This window comes from Melospiza melodia, chromosome 6 (genome assembly GCF_035770615.1).
Source record: "Melospiza melodia melodia isolate bMelMel2 chromosome 6, bMelMel2.pri, whole genome shotgun sequence".
In the NCBI taxonomy this organism is placed as follows: Eukaryota; Metazoa; Chordata; class Aves; order Passeriformes; family Passerellidae; genus Melospiza; species Melospiza melodia.
Genome location: NC_086199.1, coordinates 57,653,414 through 57,669,377, shown reverse-complemented (window position 1 = coordinate 57,669,377; position 15,964 = coordinate 57,653,414). Strand labels below are relative to the sequence as shown.

Here is a 15,964-nt window from a genome sequence, read left to right as displayed (position 1 = left end):
AATGTGGAACGCTCAGCTCCCGGGGCACCGCAGCCCGAGGTGTCCCGCTCGCTGGCCAGGGCTCCCCAGGGCATCGCGTACCTGGGGGGAAAAATGCCCCTGCATGGCATTGTCTGTGCGGGCCACCTCCCTGGCACACGTGCCCACGGCTTCTGATGGTTTGGCAGATGAGAAACCAACCAAAAACTGTTGATATAAAATAATACAGAAGAGGCAGGATGCTAGCTATTAGCAGGACCATGAATATTGCAAAATACAGAGACTACTCCTAGATCTTCAAGCGTTATGTAGGCATTGATAAGACAAGTGACTTCACAACAGATTAACCAAATGATACTAGGTACAGAAGAAAAATAAAAAGCAGCATGTATTCTGCAATTTGAAAGACAAATTCCAGCACTACACATTTCTGGAACTTTTAAGCACTTTCTGACTTTCTTTCCTTTGACTTAAATGGAAGCAAAATAGCATCAGGCAAATGCTTATGAGCTTTCCTACTCAAGGATGCTTCCCTGAGCCCAGAACCAAGTGCTCAAGATAAACTATTCCTGGCTTTTGCCACCTCACCAGCAAAATGAAATACATTGTCTTCAGATATTCTGATCCATCAACCCACACAACAGGGAATCTGGTGGAAATGCCCAGCATTTCACAAACCTCCATTATATTTCAAAAGAATGAATGTACAGGAAATAAGGGTAACTCTCATCTGGATTCTGATGTGAATGTGTGTTTCAAAGCAAAAGCTATTTCAGCTGTCAGCCTTCTTGGGACAGATGTATTTACTCAGCTGCAAAGGAGTACTGTGTCACCAAACATCAAAAAATAGTGGGAGTTTAAATTTCAACACAACAGGAATAATTTACCTCCTGAACAACAAGCTACTGCTGCAAGTACCTGGCAGGAAGAAAAAATTATCAGTTTTCTCTGCATGTTATGAAAACGACATAGGAGGGCCTTTCCAAGTCTATTTCACAAGAGCAGCAACATAGCAAACCCACTCACCTCTCCAGGAGACCATTGCTAACAAGGCATGATGCAAGGACGTTCAACTTCCAATTAAGCAGGAAGCAGGCTGTTCTGGCTGCTTCTCCACCACATCAAACACACTAACATTGCTTTTATCAAATATTATTCCCCCCCCCCCTCCTCCTTTATGTTGCATTCAGTTCCCCAGACCTCAAGCACTCCAGCAGCTTGCCTAAATTTTCTTTTGAGTACAGGAGACCAAACTTAAAATTAAGCTGGATTTGAGCACTGAATGGGGGCTTTCTATGTCTTAATGAGCAAGCAGCCTGTGAAGGTTTTGTTTACTGCGGGGGCTGGCTGCTGCTCTGCTTAAGCAACTGGGAGATGACAATAAAATGTAAACTAGGAGGGGATTATTTTTCTTGCTTGTCAGAGAGATTACAGCTAGCAAAGCTCTCTATAAGAATGAAGGACTTGAAGGATCGGGGCCTCACGTTAACCTGGGCCATATGGGACTTAAAGAAAGATTTATGCTTATTTTGTTTATGCTTATTTTTCCTTACTACTGTCACCACGGTGCACACGAGGATAGCAAAGGCTCCAAGTAGCTCTGCTCCCACGCAGCCACAGCCACTTCCCGAGCCGCTGCGGTAACTCCGAGCGGTGACCGGAGCCTGGCGCTGCCCTGCTGGGACAGACCGGGACAGGGCCGGTTTGCTCGGCAGTGCTGCTCCGGGGACAGGGCCGGTTTGTTCGGCAGTGCTGCTCCGGGGACAGGGCCGGTTTGCTCGGCAGTGCTGCTGGCGGGGCCCAGCGCTGCGGTTCCCTCACCGCCCCGGCCAGCGGGCTTTGCCTCGGCAGCGGTGCCGGCGCTGCGCGGTGTGGCCCGGCCGTGACCCGCACCGCGTCCCTCGGCCGGCCATCGCCCCCTACCGGCACCGGGAGCTCACACCGCGCAACTTTAACCAAAAACCATCGGGGAGCGCCGCTTCCCCGTAGAGACCAGGGGCCACGGCGGGTCTACGGCTTTTGTGGGCTCTGCCCCGCTGTCGCACAGCGGCGACATCCGGGGGGCAGCATCCGGAGGCACCTGACTGACCCTTTCCGGGAAAGCCTACCCGGGCGCGCCTCGCCTGCGTTACGGCAGGGCAGGGAGCGAGCGTGAGGGACAAACAAAGCGCCCCAAGGCACAAACAAAGCGCCCCGAGCCCGCCGAGGGGCCACATCCCGGCGGGGCCGCTCCGGTGCCCCCCGGGCGGGGCTGAGGGCGGGGCCGGGCTGAGGGCGGGGCGGCGCGTGCGCAGTGCGGCGGCGGCGGCGCTGGGCGGGATGGCGGTGGCGCGCGAGGTGCTGGAGCGGGCGCGGCGGCGCGCGGCGGGCGCGGCCCCGCGCCCGGGCCCGGTCCTGGTCAGTGCCGTGCGCGCACTCGGGACACGCACACACACAGATACAGACAGAGACCGGGAGATCACGGAGATACAGCTCCGAACGGGCCGCCCGGTGCCCCCGAGGGCTCTGCGGTTCCGTGCCCGCCACCCGGTGGCTCTAAGCGACCGGCGGCACGCTGGGTGACCGGGAATGTCTCTCGTTGCAGGACCAGGACCGGGAACGCCTCAATGCAGCGTTCGCTTCGATTGTGAATTTGATGAGAGGAGTCTCAAAGGAATGCGAGGTGAGGGCCAGCCCCGGAGCCGCCCAAAGGGGAACGCTCAGGATGTGCCTGCCAGAGGCCTCGCTGCCTGTACTGCAGAAATCGGGCTTCAGGTTTGCTCGTGGTATGGCAGGGGCTCAGCAGCGAGCCCGGGGTGCCGGCCGAGATGAGGAAATTGGGGCATTGAGCATCATGGCAGGGCACAGCTCAGCGGCGTTGTCCTGGTTCCACCCTGGCTAATAAACACCACTATTGCATTTTCTATAGACAGTACCGGTAGCCCGGTATAGATTTTAGCAGAAGGTTTCTCCATTTCTTGGTGGAAACGCGGTATGGTTAGAGAGACAGAAATGTCAGGTGGCATCACAAAATACATTGTGTCACAAGGTATGGAATGTTTCCAGTGCTCCACAGTATCTCTGCTGAGAAATGGCCTTGTGACATAGTGACCTGGTGTTGTTATCAGGGGAACGTGAGCCACTCCTGCTGGCTGATAGATACCCTGTTCTGGGTGCTGGAAATAAGGGAGAGTTGGAATCTCGAGTGCAGAGATGCTTTGTGTCCTGTGTTTGTTTTGAATTTAGTGTTGCTGTTGTGATTTGATTCCACCAGCAACTAAGTACAATACAGCTCGCTCACTCCCTCCCTACTCCCCTCCCCTGGCAGGATGGGGAGGAGACTCTGGAGAAAACAAAACTCGTGGGTTGAGATAAGAACAGTTTATTCATTGAAACAAAGTAAAATATGATAATACCAATGGTAATGACAGTAATAATTGTGATGGAAAGGGGAGAGGGAAATAAACCCCAGGAAGAACAAGTAGTGCACAATAGAGTTGATCACCACTCACTGACCAGTGCCCAGGCAGCAGTCAGACAGCTCCCCCTGTTTATATACATGACATTCTATGGTATGGAATTTCCTTTTGGCTAGCTTGGCTCAGCTGTCACAGCCCAGCTGCCTCCCAGCTTTTTGTGCAGCTCCCCACTGGCAGAGCATGAGAGCAGCCCTTGGCTTAGGGTGAGCACTGCTCAGCAATAACCAAAACACCACTTTGTTATCAACACTGTACTCTGCTAACTCCAAAACACAGCACTCTGCCAACTGCTAGGAGGAAAACTTGCTCTATGCCAGACAAAACCAGGCCAAACTGGATTTGGGATGGAGCGTGGGCTCAGCTCTCTGTGTGTGCTGAGCAGAAATGGAGAGGTTTGGTGTGCAGGTGCTCAGCTCCACTGTGCTCTGGCTGGCAGGTGTCCCTGCTCTGCTGGGTGACAGGGGCAGACTGGAGCCACCCTCTGCCAGCCCCCACTGTGAGCACAGCCCTGCAGCCCAGCTCCTGCACTGAACTCTGAGGATTCCATTCAGTTTGTGCCCCTAGGGATCTGTTATCCCAACTCAGCAGGGAGCTCACTGCCTGCAGGGCTAATACAGAGCCCAAGTCTGCAATTAAATTAGAGAAAACAGTACTCCAGCACACCAAGCAATTAGCTCTTAAGCAACTCCTTTATAATTTCAAAACACGACACACACAGTAAGCAGTTAATCCTAGAACAACTGGGGCAGAATAGATTTTACACAAGACAAAACAGTGTAGTGAGGCTCATCCTTACCAGTGACTTGGCAGTGCTAGGTTTGCAGTTGGACTCTGTGATCCTAAGGGTGTCTTCCAACCTAAATTATTCTTTGGGTCTATCTTGTGCCCTGTTAAGAGTATTAAAATTGGAACAAGCAATGGATGACTTCCACATTTATGCATCAGCCAAGAGGGTACTGCTTCAGTCATCGCTGTAGAGAAGAAGAGTCATAAAAGGGGGGAAATGTCAGACCATAAGTTCATGGGTAAATTTTACAAAGTGCAAATAAAAATCCACAGCTGAACACAACCATTTAGGCACTTGAATGCAAGCAATTAAATCTGTAGTTTAAGATGAGATGTTCGGGGTTGCTAAGGCATCAAAATTTACCCATTTCTCACCAAAAGTTGGATTTCATTTCTTTGCTCTATGCCATCATGTAAGAGAAGCTCTGTGAAGCATTATGCACTAGCTCAGAGCATCTGATATATTTTGTAGCTTCACAAAAACTGCAATACAAGCAACGAGATCTGTTGATTTGTGCACAAGCTCAAGAAATAAAGGACGGCAGTAGATATGGAAATAAGAATTTCTATTTGCCTTAATTTTGTTACATTTAGTCTTGACAGTCAGGGACAAGAGAAAAACCTGTGAAATAAGAGATATTTTGGATCTTTTTGGTCCCTGTGATCAAAAAGGTAACCTTGGGAGGAGTTCTGTGCTGACAACAGATGGCAGCAGAACTGTACTCAAGAGTTTAACTTGCCATGGGGAAGATGCCAGCACATCTGCAGTGCAACCACAAGAAGGCTGCTGTGTGCTTAATGCACTTGCCAAAACTGCTGTGGAAATGCTACCAGCCTTGAAGACACTTCAGCTTCTTTACTGACTCATTTTTCAGTATTAACATATTCTGCTTTAGAGCACTGCTGCTGCACATGGCCTGCAGAACCCACCTTCACTGACTGGCTTGCAGAGCACCTGGCTTGCATACATGCCCTCTTAAGGACCCATAAACTGTGCAGGGCTTTTCTTGATCAGGCAGGCATTTCCAGAGTATTTATTCCTTCTGCCATTTTCATTAATTCAGTTCTGGGGTGTCAGAGTCCCTGCCCTACATATTGTCGGTATTTAATTCCAATAACATATGGTGTTAGGAACACAAAGTCAGGCCTGCCTGAGAGAGTCCTGCAACAGAGGCAGGTGGCCTTTGGAGGTTCAGGCTTTGTTTTCACCCCCACAGAGAACAAACCAGCCAATTAGTACACAGCATCAGTACTTGTGTAGTTCTACTTTCAATTGTAAATCTGCAGTGGCTGCAAGTATGGTTTGACACCTCCCACATGATATTTTCTGTTTCTCTTGCTGTCCAGAAGTGCTATAGGTCCATGGCAACCAACAAGTGCAAAGAGAATGAAATCAGACACTTCTGCAAATACCATGGCAAGTCAGTAGAAAGAAAGATGGATCCCACAGAAGAAGAGGTAAGTAGGAACTTCTGGTTTTGCTGAAAAGTGACATAAAAACACCTGGACTGATCCAAGCCTGTGTTGGGCTGGGGGAAGGCACAGTCACTTCTTGTGGCACCTATCAGTGTCCTATCCATCCTTCTGTGCACCTAAAGCTTCCCCTCTCTTGGCCTGGGTTTGTACTGTGTGCTGCATTATTAAAAAATAATTCTCTTTTTCTTTCCAGGAGACTGAAGGTACTGTAGAACCCAGCCAAGCTCAAACTTGCCAGCAAAGGGTAAGTGTGTAGAATACTTTGGTTTTAAGTGGAGGCATTTGCTAGCATTTCTTTTATCATTTTGAATAAAGCTGGTTACAAATTGTGACAGATCTGGAGACCTTGATGGCACAGCAGATTCACAATCATAATATATGTATAGGCAGTCAAATGGCCATACAGAGACTTGCACAATTAGTTAGAAACCAGATAGTTTATTGTACTTGGCCCTCCCACAGGCTCTGAAGACCCCTGCTTATCAAGGAGAAGAAAACTGGTTTTATTTTTCAAAGCCTAACACCTCAGAAATCAATTTCAGGAACTTCCAAGCCAGAAAAGATGAGAAACATTGAATCTGTACCACACTATTAATTAGTGAGAGCACCTTTGGCATAGGGAACAGGAATTCCCAGGTTTATGTTCAGAACTGTCTAGGTTGGTACATTTCAGTTTTGCAAGATGTAAATTACAGCACAGTGATTATTTCCACCAATTGAAACATTAGCTGGAATACTTTGAGTATGGCACTTGCTAATTTTTATACTGACAGAGATGTTTTAAAGTTTGTTTGCACTGCCTTCCATATATTTAGAAAAATCTTAGTATATTTATATAGCAGCTGAAATGTAATTTTTTTACCCAAACACAAATTAATTTTTTTTTTGGGAAATCTAAGATAACTAACCAATAACTTTTTTGTTTTGTTTTGTTTTTTTTTCTTAAAGCCCAGAAGACATTCCAAAGATTTCTACATTGAAGTTTCTCCTGGCATCTATTCTGTCACAGCAATCTCAGAAGACATGGTGGAACAAACCCACGTAGTAGATGTCAATGCAGGACAAAGTGTTGATTTAACTTTTGTCCTGTGATATTTGTTGTTTCCTGGCAATAGCAGGAATAAAACATGAGGCTCTTTTTCATGTGTGTAATGAGCTATAAATATCTTTTTCTTGTTAGCACTTTAACAGTAGCTTCCTCTCTGGGACTCCATTTTTATGGCCTGTATATTTGTTTTCTAGTTAATGCAATTATATGCAGCCCACTTTGTACATTGATTTTTATAAATATTTGTACATTGTGTGCCTTTTAAATCCAATTATGTGACTGTGTAATTCCAGATTTTTCTGCTCTAAACAATTAAAGACACAATCAGTGAAATAAAATCTATGATCAAGCCTTTGTGATGACAGCTTCTTTTGTATTATCCTCAGAGAGAGCCCCCATGTCACAGTGTTGACCAGAGAGCATGATCCATGTGGTGTGAATATGGGTGTATATTGGCTTCTGTAGGCTGGCACTGATTTTGGAGCAGCTGGCTCACAAGCCACTCTCCTGTCTGTACTGTTGTTAGTCTGGTAAAGAAATGAAATGCAAATGAAATTCCCTACCTAGAACCCCAGCTCAGAAATGTGCTGAAATATGTGTCAGGTGCTCAGTCTAAGCACATGAGCTATTGTCCTGTCTCTTTGCAGACTACACTAAACCTCTTTTCTGAGGGCTGTGGGGTAACCTAAATTATCCAATTTACTGCTGAGCAACTGCACACTGCAGCTTATGGCCAAGTTCACATGCTTTAAACACAAGCAGTCCCACTAACAAAACTCCCTGGATGTTTAACTTTGCCAAAGGACCAGATTCCATGTTTAGAATTAGTGATGTGATCTGTCATCTTTCTGTAGCTGATACTATTAAGGTTTCCATTCCTTTTCATCAGAATACAAAAATCAGTGGCTTGAATGCTAATCATTTTGTTGTTTGTATCTACAGTAGCAGGTCCTTTAGCCTCTGGCTACTTTTGCTTGTGCTTTAATCCCAAAAAAATCTTTCATCTGTCAGGTTGTATTGTTTCTCCATTCCTCCTGGCTTTCTACAAACAGAAACTGCTTTGATGAATTTCTGTGGCTCACTCCAGAGAGCTGTAGACAAATGAGAGGTTTATTGGACTCTTGCTGTGCATCTGTTCAGGCTTTTAGTGCTCCTACTAGCTCATCTGATCTCTCCAGAGTTGTAAAGTCAAGTCCAAATAGTTAGGAATTTACTGTAGCACTCTGGAACAAAGAATGAGGATGCTCAAGTTTAATGTGGGTGAAAGCAGAGTTTCTCACTTATTAAAATTATATAGTCATCCATAAAGATATTCTACTGAGACCGTACCCGAAGCAGAACTTAATTTGTTTAAAAAATATAACACTGATAGAGTAGAAGCAGTTTACCTGAAATTTCAGCCCCTGAACTTGATCAGTTGTACATGTACTGAATTCTGGTTGATGATGTCTCTCTCTGCTTTGCTGCAAGTGAGCTCTGACAGGGTCTGTAACATCAGGTTTGTCATCTCCAACACAAGTGCCTTCACATTTATCATCAGATGCTGCTTTGTATCTTTGTTCTGATGCTGCAAAGCCTTCCTGGAAGACAGAAAACAAATGCTTCAGAAGTCTGGTCTAAAGCATCAGTGTCTTTGTTAACTGCTGCTTTGCTGGCTGTACCTGTGCCTCACACAGCTTCAATACTGGTCTATTTTCTGGGCTGGCACAAACTTTACTGCTGAAACACACAATAGGACAGCAAGACCTAAGGATTTTCAGAAGCTGCTAGGCTTTGATTAAAAACTTTTTTACTTCAGAAGTCAGGAGGATTTTGTTGACTGCAGTGAGGGGACATCAGCCCCCCAGAGAGTCCCTCTGGGAAGCCTGTCCTCCCACTCCACTTGTGTACTGCAAGCCACTTCTGATGCAGCCTGCAGCCTGTGATAAAACTGCCTCAGCTATCTCAGAGTAGCAATGGATCTTGTGGGTTTAAATCACCAAGGGGGTGTTTTACAGGAATGAAATTCTGTCATTATACCCTGTATTGCCACGTTGCATCCACTGCTGTGATTCATGCTGCTGCTTTGGGGCTGGAATGAAACAATTCTGCTTTCTTATTAGTTTTACCAAAAGGCAACTAATGTCACTTCAGTGCACATCTCTGACACTGCTTACATAGAACATGCCTGCCTGGAGCTCCACACTGGCCTGAAAATTCCTAGGAAAACAATTATAAAGGTGTGTGGTTATGTAACTATGATTATTTAACCAATAAAGTAGAATAGAAATAGAAAGTAGGAACCATACAGTTGATAAGCTGGCATCTCCTTAAAATGAATGAGTACAGTTGTGAGAATACAAGATGTATTCCTGTATATTCTCTGTTCACCAAGACATGTTATTAATGGATTTATCTCTAACCATGCAAGTTTAGAACATTTGAAGTTTTACTTTGCAGTCAGCTCACAGTAGCAAGAGAATGAAGGTACAGAGAAGCTAATATTTGATTTCATGAATATATTTATTCTATCCTGATGCTCTTGTGCAGAGCACTCTTTCTATTCATCCTGACATTCTCTTTCATCTTCCCCTTCTTCCTGTAAGTTTTTTCTTCCTCATTTCTGTTTGCTTTTTTTAGCATTCATGTTCTTATTTTTTTCAAGTTTTTCTAAAGCATGAGGGAAACCAGGCCTAAAAACCAGGGTAGTGGTGCTGTTCCTAGCTGTGACACAGTTTGCTTACTCTGAATCCCCCAGCTTCACAGCAGGAATCTGCTGTTTAAACTGTTTGCCTCCACTGAGGGAGAGAAGAAACTCAGCAAAGACTGTTTACCAAAGAATATGCTTTTATCTCTTAGAGACAGAAATTGTGACTATCACAATTTGATAGGCAGAGCTCAGCACCTTTCCATGGATTTAACACAGGACTTCTTTGGGTAGTGTCAATGAGCATTTGGCAGATTTCTGAATTGAAATCTGCATTATTGAATGCTCACACTGACAATTGTTTCCACTTTACCACGTAGCTCCAGCCCTTCCTAAAGGCTTGGGGATTTTTGGTTTGGTTTCATTAGTGGAGAACTTTCCTCCCTATCACAAAACTGGTGGATGGCCTCAGGAAGCAGTTACAAACAATGTCTTTTTCTTGCTAGGTTCCAAACCATTTACAAGAACATTTCTTCCATTCAAACAAACCTCCTGCTTACATAACTACAGAATTAATACAGACAATCTTACCCTCCATGACGGCTTGAAATCTTGGTCTCTTAGGATTGTTTTCAGTGTGAGTTGCCCTCTGGGAGTCTGCTCGGTGGTTTCAAACATTGCACTCTGCTGAGCTGGGGCCACACTGGGCATGTCCCCAGTGGAGATGGCTTTGGATTCCAGCTGGCCCTTTGTACAACTTCCAGGTCCTGGGAAGGAGTAAAATTGTGTCTAAGAGTGAAACCAGAACTGAAATGGAGAAACATTCATTTCAGGAGAGAGAAAAATGTACTTTAGCTATGCAGGTTAATGAAGATGTTAGCATCATAAAAGGCATAGGAAAATGACAGGAAACAGAGAGGAATATCTGTGCTTCCAAATGAAATTAATTGTTCTGGTAGTTTTCCATGGGAAGAGTGACCAAAAGAAGAGCCAGATAAGGCAGCAGAAACACTGGGGAGGGGGAAGAATTGTACCAGAGTGTGATATGCAAATTTACAGTATTAATACCAATAACCTGCAGGCAAAGTGACTGCCCTGCCCAGAAGATTTTTGGTTTTGTTCCCTCTGGCAGCTGGTTCCCTGTGGGGTTGTTTGAAGGTACCTGAATTACTGGAATGGGATTTGTGGTGGCTTCCTTTCCAGTATTCCCCTTCAGGTCTTGCAGAATTCCTCAGCCTGGGCTTTTCAAGACAGGTGGAGCCTGTGTTAACAGCACTGTCCCCCACAGTACCCTTAGTGGGGGATGGCTTCAGGTCCCTCTCTGAACCAGAAGAGGAAGAAGATGTTGCCACAGCTGCAGCTTCTCCTTGTTTTGTGACTTTCAGTTCTAGAAGGCCTGGAGAGGGCTCACTGCTGGACTCTGCCTCTTCAGCTTTGTCCTGAAAGACCAGAGACCTGGAGGGAAGAGGCCACCAGGCAGCAGCACAGGGATGGCAGCAGCAGATGCACCTTGCCCAGGCTGGTGAGCAGCAGATTCCACCAGCACAGTGGTGGTAGAAATGTGGCCAGCAGGGAGAGCAGAGCAAGCAGTGCTTGGCAAGGCTACACAGAGCACAAACAGGAATCAGGGCTGCTTTAGGACTGCAGGGAAAAATGCAAGAGTCAGATTCCTGGCTTGGTCTGGACTTCACCCTGCTGGTGAAGGGCATGTTCATCATCTCCACAATCCTCTCCCACAGGCTGGGAGGGATCCACAGAGCCACACCACGGGGGACTTTCACTTGCTTGTCATTACAGAACTGGACTGTAATTTCCTCATCTTCTGAGGCTGTTAAGAGAAACAGCAAACAGCCTTAAGCAGCTGGGCAGTGCACAAATACAGATCAGCCTTTGCAGCTTTATGCACTTTCTACTCCTGTCAAGAGGCAGGATCAACTCTTGCCCTTCTCCAACACCTCACCACAGTGTCACAGAGGTGAGTGGGCACCATCACTAAACCAACAGGCCTGGCAGCATCTTTCCTCCCAATCTGTCATCAGAGGAACAAGAAAACAGTACAGTTTTACATGAACAAGAAAACAGAACAAGATGACAGTAATTTCTGTTGTTGCTGCCAAATTTAGCAGTACTGCTCTGAGAATAGTATTTTGGTAAGTCAGTGGAGCTTGACTGTCAGACACAGGAAAAATGAATGAGCTGCTGAAATCTCCTACGTCTGGCTGATAAAATCACCCCCAGATGTACCATTTGGTACAAATGCGAGCATTTAAGCTCAGATGAATGCTTCCTGGAAGTTGTCTCACTTGTATCTGTCATGAAAAGGCCACAGTCCTGCACATGGCAGCCACAGCCTTGTCCCAGCTATGCCCATGGACACAGATGATGACATTTTTATGGGTCACAACTTCCTTAGGGTCACATTGGTGAGGTCACACACAGATATCCATCAGCTACTGCAAGCTTGGAGCAACACTGGGCTGCAGTCTGTGCTCTGTTGTTTATCTGGCAGCAGCCCCCTGACAGGAGTTTATCCTCACTGGTGTGCCAGAGGAACAAGAGGAGGAGGAGAGCAGCACTTACCTCGTAAGGGATCCCTTGTCTCAATGCCTCTGAGGACAGTTCCTGGGCCATACCTGGCCCTATCTGGCTCCCAGGGTGCCAGCACTCTGTCTCCAGGGAGCAAGGAGTGCTTCATCCCATTCACATATTCCAGGATGTCACCCTGTGCTGTTTTTTGCACACACACTGGATGCCTTCCACGTGACACAAGTGGTTTGGCAAACTCTACCAGGAACATGCCTCTTTCACTCTGTTAGCAGGAACAAAATAACAATTGCACTGAAAAACAGCCAATAATGCAACTTTTGCTGGGAGACCATCCTGTGCCTATATGACTAGGGCAAAAAGAGCCTGAACAGCAGCTAGGGTGTGTGGTGTTAGTTCAGCACTGAGACAGCCCCAAAAAATTCCATAAGGCTCACCTGAAAGCAAGATGAGTGAAGCATATGCTCACATTCACTGCCACTAGGATCTGTATTTTCTTTCCCAAGAGAAAAAGCTATAGACAAGTATATTTCACAAACCATGCTGTGTGTGCAACTGAAACCATTCAGACCTGTTCATCACTCATGCCCAAGTCCTTCCTCATTACATACAACACTAGCTCTGTGTGGGATCTCAGCACCTCAGGACTAGAGAACTGCAGAAAATCTACAGCTCTGCTTCTTGGGGGGTTGTTGGGAATTTTTATTTTCTTTTATATTAAGGCCTGTCAAGAGGGTTTCTATCAACAATGAGATGAGGTACTTCCCTGTTCTTGAGAAAGAACAGGCTCCTTTTTGTGTTAAGTTTGAAGTGCTAACAAACCAATGAATTAAAGCTTTCACTACCCTTTCTGGAAAGACCCTGAGCCTGGTCTGGGGCTGACTCAAGCTGGACGTGTGTACATAAAACACAAACCCTTTTCCTGTGCTGTTGATGGTTCTGTGTCTACACACAACAGCAGCCTCTACACTGCTGCTGGCAGCAGCACCGGGACCTCAGCACCAGCACAAGGCTGCTCAAGCACCTGCTGTCCTGGTGATCTGTTCTCTAATCTCATCAAAAACTGAACCAAAAACTACTACACTGAAAAACAAAAAACTGCTACACTGAACTCAGGTGGTGTGTGAGGACTGCTCCCTGTTACACATGTCCCCAGCTACCACACAGCAGCCTTCACTCACCTCTATCTCCTCTTTTACTGTACCAGGGTAATAAAATCCATCTTGCTCCCCTCTAGCCAGCACAGGCACGTTGCTGTCTGTCCCTCCTGATTCCCCAAGGCTCTTCCATGCTGGGCCAGGGGAGGGGAGGCAGTGGCTGATCCATTGGCACCTTGAAGAAAAGAAAATGGGTCAGCCCTGAAAGAAACAGATTCTGCAGGCCATGAAAAAAATCATCTTGTAAGGTTTAAGAACTGGAACACTCCACCTCATTTTGTAGCACTCCCACAAACCAAATAGTGTGGGAACAAACAGAAAACTTGCTTGTGCTGGGATAATTCCTTGATCTTGGGGAAAACACATCAGTGCCAAATTTTACTCAGATTTCTTTGCTTTGGGGCTTACAGGAAGTGATCCAGGAGCATGTTGGAATCGTGGGCCAGCATTACTTGCACCAGCCCCTTTGCTGTTTACCTGGCAAGACAATGCAACCCTTAGATCAGGAGAGAAGATGCACTGCAGCACCGAGCACAGCGTAGGTGCACTCCAGAGTGCCGGAGCTGATGGTTTACACGGCAGCACTCAGGGAACAGCAAAGCAGAGAAGGAAACAACAAAGCTGCTGCTTGATGACAGCTTCTAGTTCAAAACTGGGAAAATAATCCCCTGTCACAAAGCATTAGCAACATTTCATGGAAGATGACTGCTAAGGCAAGATGCTTTTATTTATCCTAATAATATTAAAGGCATGTTTCTTTGATAGGAGGCTTACTCAAGCTTTGCTCTTCATAATCTCCAAGGTAGCAAATAACTTTAGTTAATACATCTAAAAAACTGCCAGTGCAGGCGTGGGAAAGCTCAAATGATGTTCAAACAGCTAATTTATTAATCTGACACACCAGCCTGGTTTATCCCTTTAGATAAACAAAAAACAAATCCCAGACTTAAACAGGAACTTGATTTTACCTCTGGGGGGTGAGGTGCTCAGCGATCCAGGCAGGGTACAGAACAAAAGAGCTCCTGCAGCAGGGATTAACTGTGGACATGACAGTGGAACATGAAACCTTGTCCAAAGCTGGCCTCACACTGCAATACCTGAGACCCCTGGGCAGGGACCCTTCCAAATGAGCCATACTTGGAAAAGCTGCTGCCTGCAGGACTCAGCTGTGACCTGTTGGAAGAAAAGAGACAATAAGTAAGTGCTGGCCAGTGTACCGCAAGAACCCTGTAATTTTGGTTAATCATTTATTTTTGTTTAAAAACACTGCATTCAAAATATTCAGACTGGCAGTTTGCCAGATGAGCCCACATGACTGGCTTCAGTGATCTTCACTCACACAAATCCCAACCTGGACAAAAAGCAGAAACACTCAAGGAAACTATAAATGCTGTGAAAATCCCAGGAAAATAATAACTTTCACCTGCCTCCAATATTTGTTTCCAGCTCTCTTTTCTTACACATACATTCTTTCTTTAAAGCTGTCTTGTACAGAGCCAGCCAAACCTTCCCTGTTTTACAAGCTGCGACAGAAATTACAGCTGAAGTTGACAACCTGAGTAAACGTGACAGGTTTTGAACTTGATGTTAGATTACATTTCCCTGTTATTTATTTATAATGATGTATTAAGAGAAAATATTTTGATCTTTCAGCTGCCCTGTCATGTTTTATTAACAGTAGGATTATGGCTTGCAACAAGAAGGAATGAGATGCTCAGATGTGACAAGTGATAACTATTCAGAGGCTGTCACAGTAAGATCAATGATGTGATGCTATCTCTGGTAATTTCAAAAGATGTAGCAGACAAGCTTCCATTAATCTTTTTCTTTTTAAATATTGCTTAGAAACACTTACGATAACATTTGCATGGAAACTCAACAACCTATAAAATTTAAATGCTTAATTTATTTTACAAAATGCAGTTTAAGCACTCATGTTTAGATGATATCTTGTGTCTTATCTAAGAAATATGAACTGGAAATCTTTTTTATGGAGACTCCCAGACAGATACATAATTTCAGATAACTAGCACAGTAAACCCAGCAAGAAGAGTGGATTAACTCTGCAAAATTCATATTTAAGTCAGGAAATCAGCACAATATATCAATTTATTTCATGACTGCACAAACTGCTGTTATAAACCAAAACAAGATGGAATCAGTAATGCTTTGCAAAGAAAGGCAACTATCACTTCTACATTAAAGCACATTTTAACACCCCTGTTTGTACACACAACAGTGCATTGACAAAGGCAATTATGCTGCTTTTTCTGGATAGCTCCAAGTACTTCGGCACAGCAGTATTTCAGACTTACCTGCTATTGGTAACAACACACCATTTGGATTTAGTCTGGATGCAGAAATGCCAGCCTTTTTCCTGTTGGACACAGGGAGCCCTTTGCTGCCAGTGTTTCCTAGTTGCTATGGAGGTTGCCACAGCTGTTACTGCCAGGATTGGGCACCCTGACCTGACTGGTTAAAACCCAGCAGAACTTGACTTCAGAGAGGACCATTTGACTGCCACACATTTGCTCAATGTTCAATTCCCCATGGATCTCCTGCACCACAGGGAAGGAATTTTAAGAGAGCTCAGTGTCCTCAGTGATTGCAGGGTAAAACCCAGCATCAAAGTTACAGTTCAGGTTAAGGAAAATTTTAAAAAAAGCTCACCACCACAGGGTGTGATAAATCAACATGTTTGAAATGTGCACAGAAAGGTTGAAGCTGAGACAAACCAAGGTCAAATCACTTTACAACTTTCTCCTTTCACAGTAAGGGGGAAGGATTAATGAATTCTACCTCTCTCTTACAAAGTGCCTATCAAAAACATGTCATATTATAATGCAGAAACCTACCTGTTAATCTCTGCTGAGATCCCTAATTTTCACAT

At 45.3% G+C, this 15,964-nt stretch overlaps 2 protein-coding genes across 3 annotated transcripts; one reads left to right on the top strand and one right to left on the bottom strand.

Moving 5' to 3' along the window:
- Positions 1-2,414: 2,414 nt before the first annotated feature.
- Positions 2,415-7,096, top strand: AKIP1 (A-kinase interacting protein 1). The gene is made up of 4 exons (XM_063158501.1): positions 2,415-2,641; positions 5,571-5,681; positions 5,893-5,943; positions 6,648-7,096. The coding sequence occupies exons 1-4, from the start codon at positions 2,615-2,617 to the stop codon at positions 6,789-6,791; spliced, it is 333 nt and encodes a 110-aa protein (XP_063014571.1). The 5' UTR covers positions 2,415-2,614; the 3' UTR covers positions 6,792-7,096.
- C6H11orf16 (chromosome 6 C11orf16 homolog) lies at positions 3,341-15,818 on the bottom strand. Of its 2 annotated transcripts, XM_063158499.1 has the most exons (8): positions 15,390-15,818; positions 14,043-14,247; positions 13,099-13,249; positions 11,954-12,182; positions 10,536-11,201; positions 9,965-10,140; positions 8,136-8,327; positions 3,341-4,408 (listed from the first exon to the last, which is right to left on the bottom strand). In XM_063158499.1, exons 2-8 carry the CDS (start codon positions 14,207-14,209, stop codon positions 4,403-4,405), a joined length of 1,587 nt encoding a protein of 528 aa, XP_063014569.1. In that variant the 5' UTR covers positions 14,210-14,247; positions 15,390-15,818; the 3' UTR covers positions 3,341-4,402. The 2 variants fall into 2 exon arrangements, with proteins under 2 accessions (XP_063014569.1, XP_063014570.1); XM_063158500.1 differs by lacking the exon at positions 15,390-15,818 and having other exon boundaries at positions 14,043-14,679.
- Between the last annotated feature and the right edge of the window lie 146 nt (positions 15,819-15,964).

Excerpts from the sequence above, each read along its gene's own strand:
- AKIP1 (XM_063158501.1), top strand. The coding sequence starts at position 2,615 with ATGAGAGGAGTCTCAAAGGAATGCGAG. Across the intron at positions 5,682-5,892 it reads TGGATCCCACAGAAGAAGAG|GAGACTGAAGGTACTGTAGA; the intron begins GTAAGTAGGAAC and ends TTTTCTTTCCAG. Across the intron at positions 5,944-6,647 it reads CTCAAACTTGCCAGCAAAGG|CCCAGAAGACATTCCAAAGA; the intron begins GTAAGTGTGTAG and ends TTTTTCTTAAAG.
- C6H11orf16 (XM_063158499.1), bottom strand. The coding sequence starts at position 14,209 with ATGGCTCATTTGGAAGGGTCCCTGCCCAGGGGTCTCAGGTATTGCAGT. Across the intron at positions 13,250-14,042 it reads GAGCACCTCACCCCCCAGAG|GTGCCAATGGATCAGCCACT; the intron begins GTAAAATCAAGT and ends CTTTTCTTCAAG. Across the intron at positions 12,183-13,098 it reads CAGTAAAAGAGGAGATAGAG|AGTGAAAGAGGCATGTTCCT; the intron begins GTGAGTGAAGGC and ends TCCTGCTAACAG.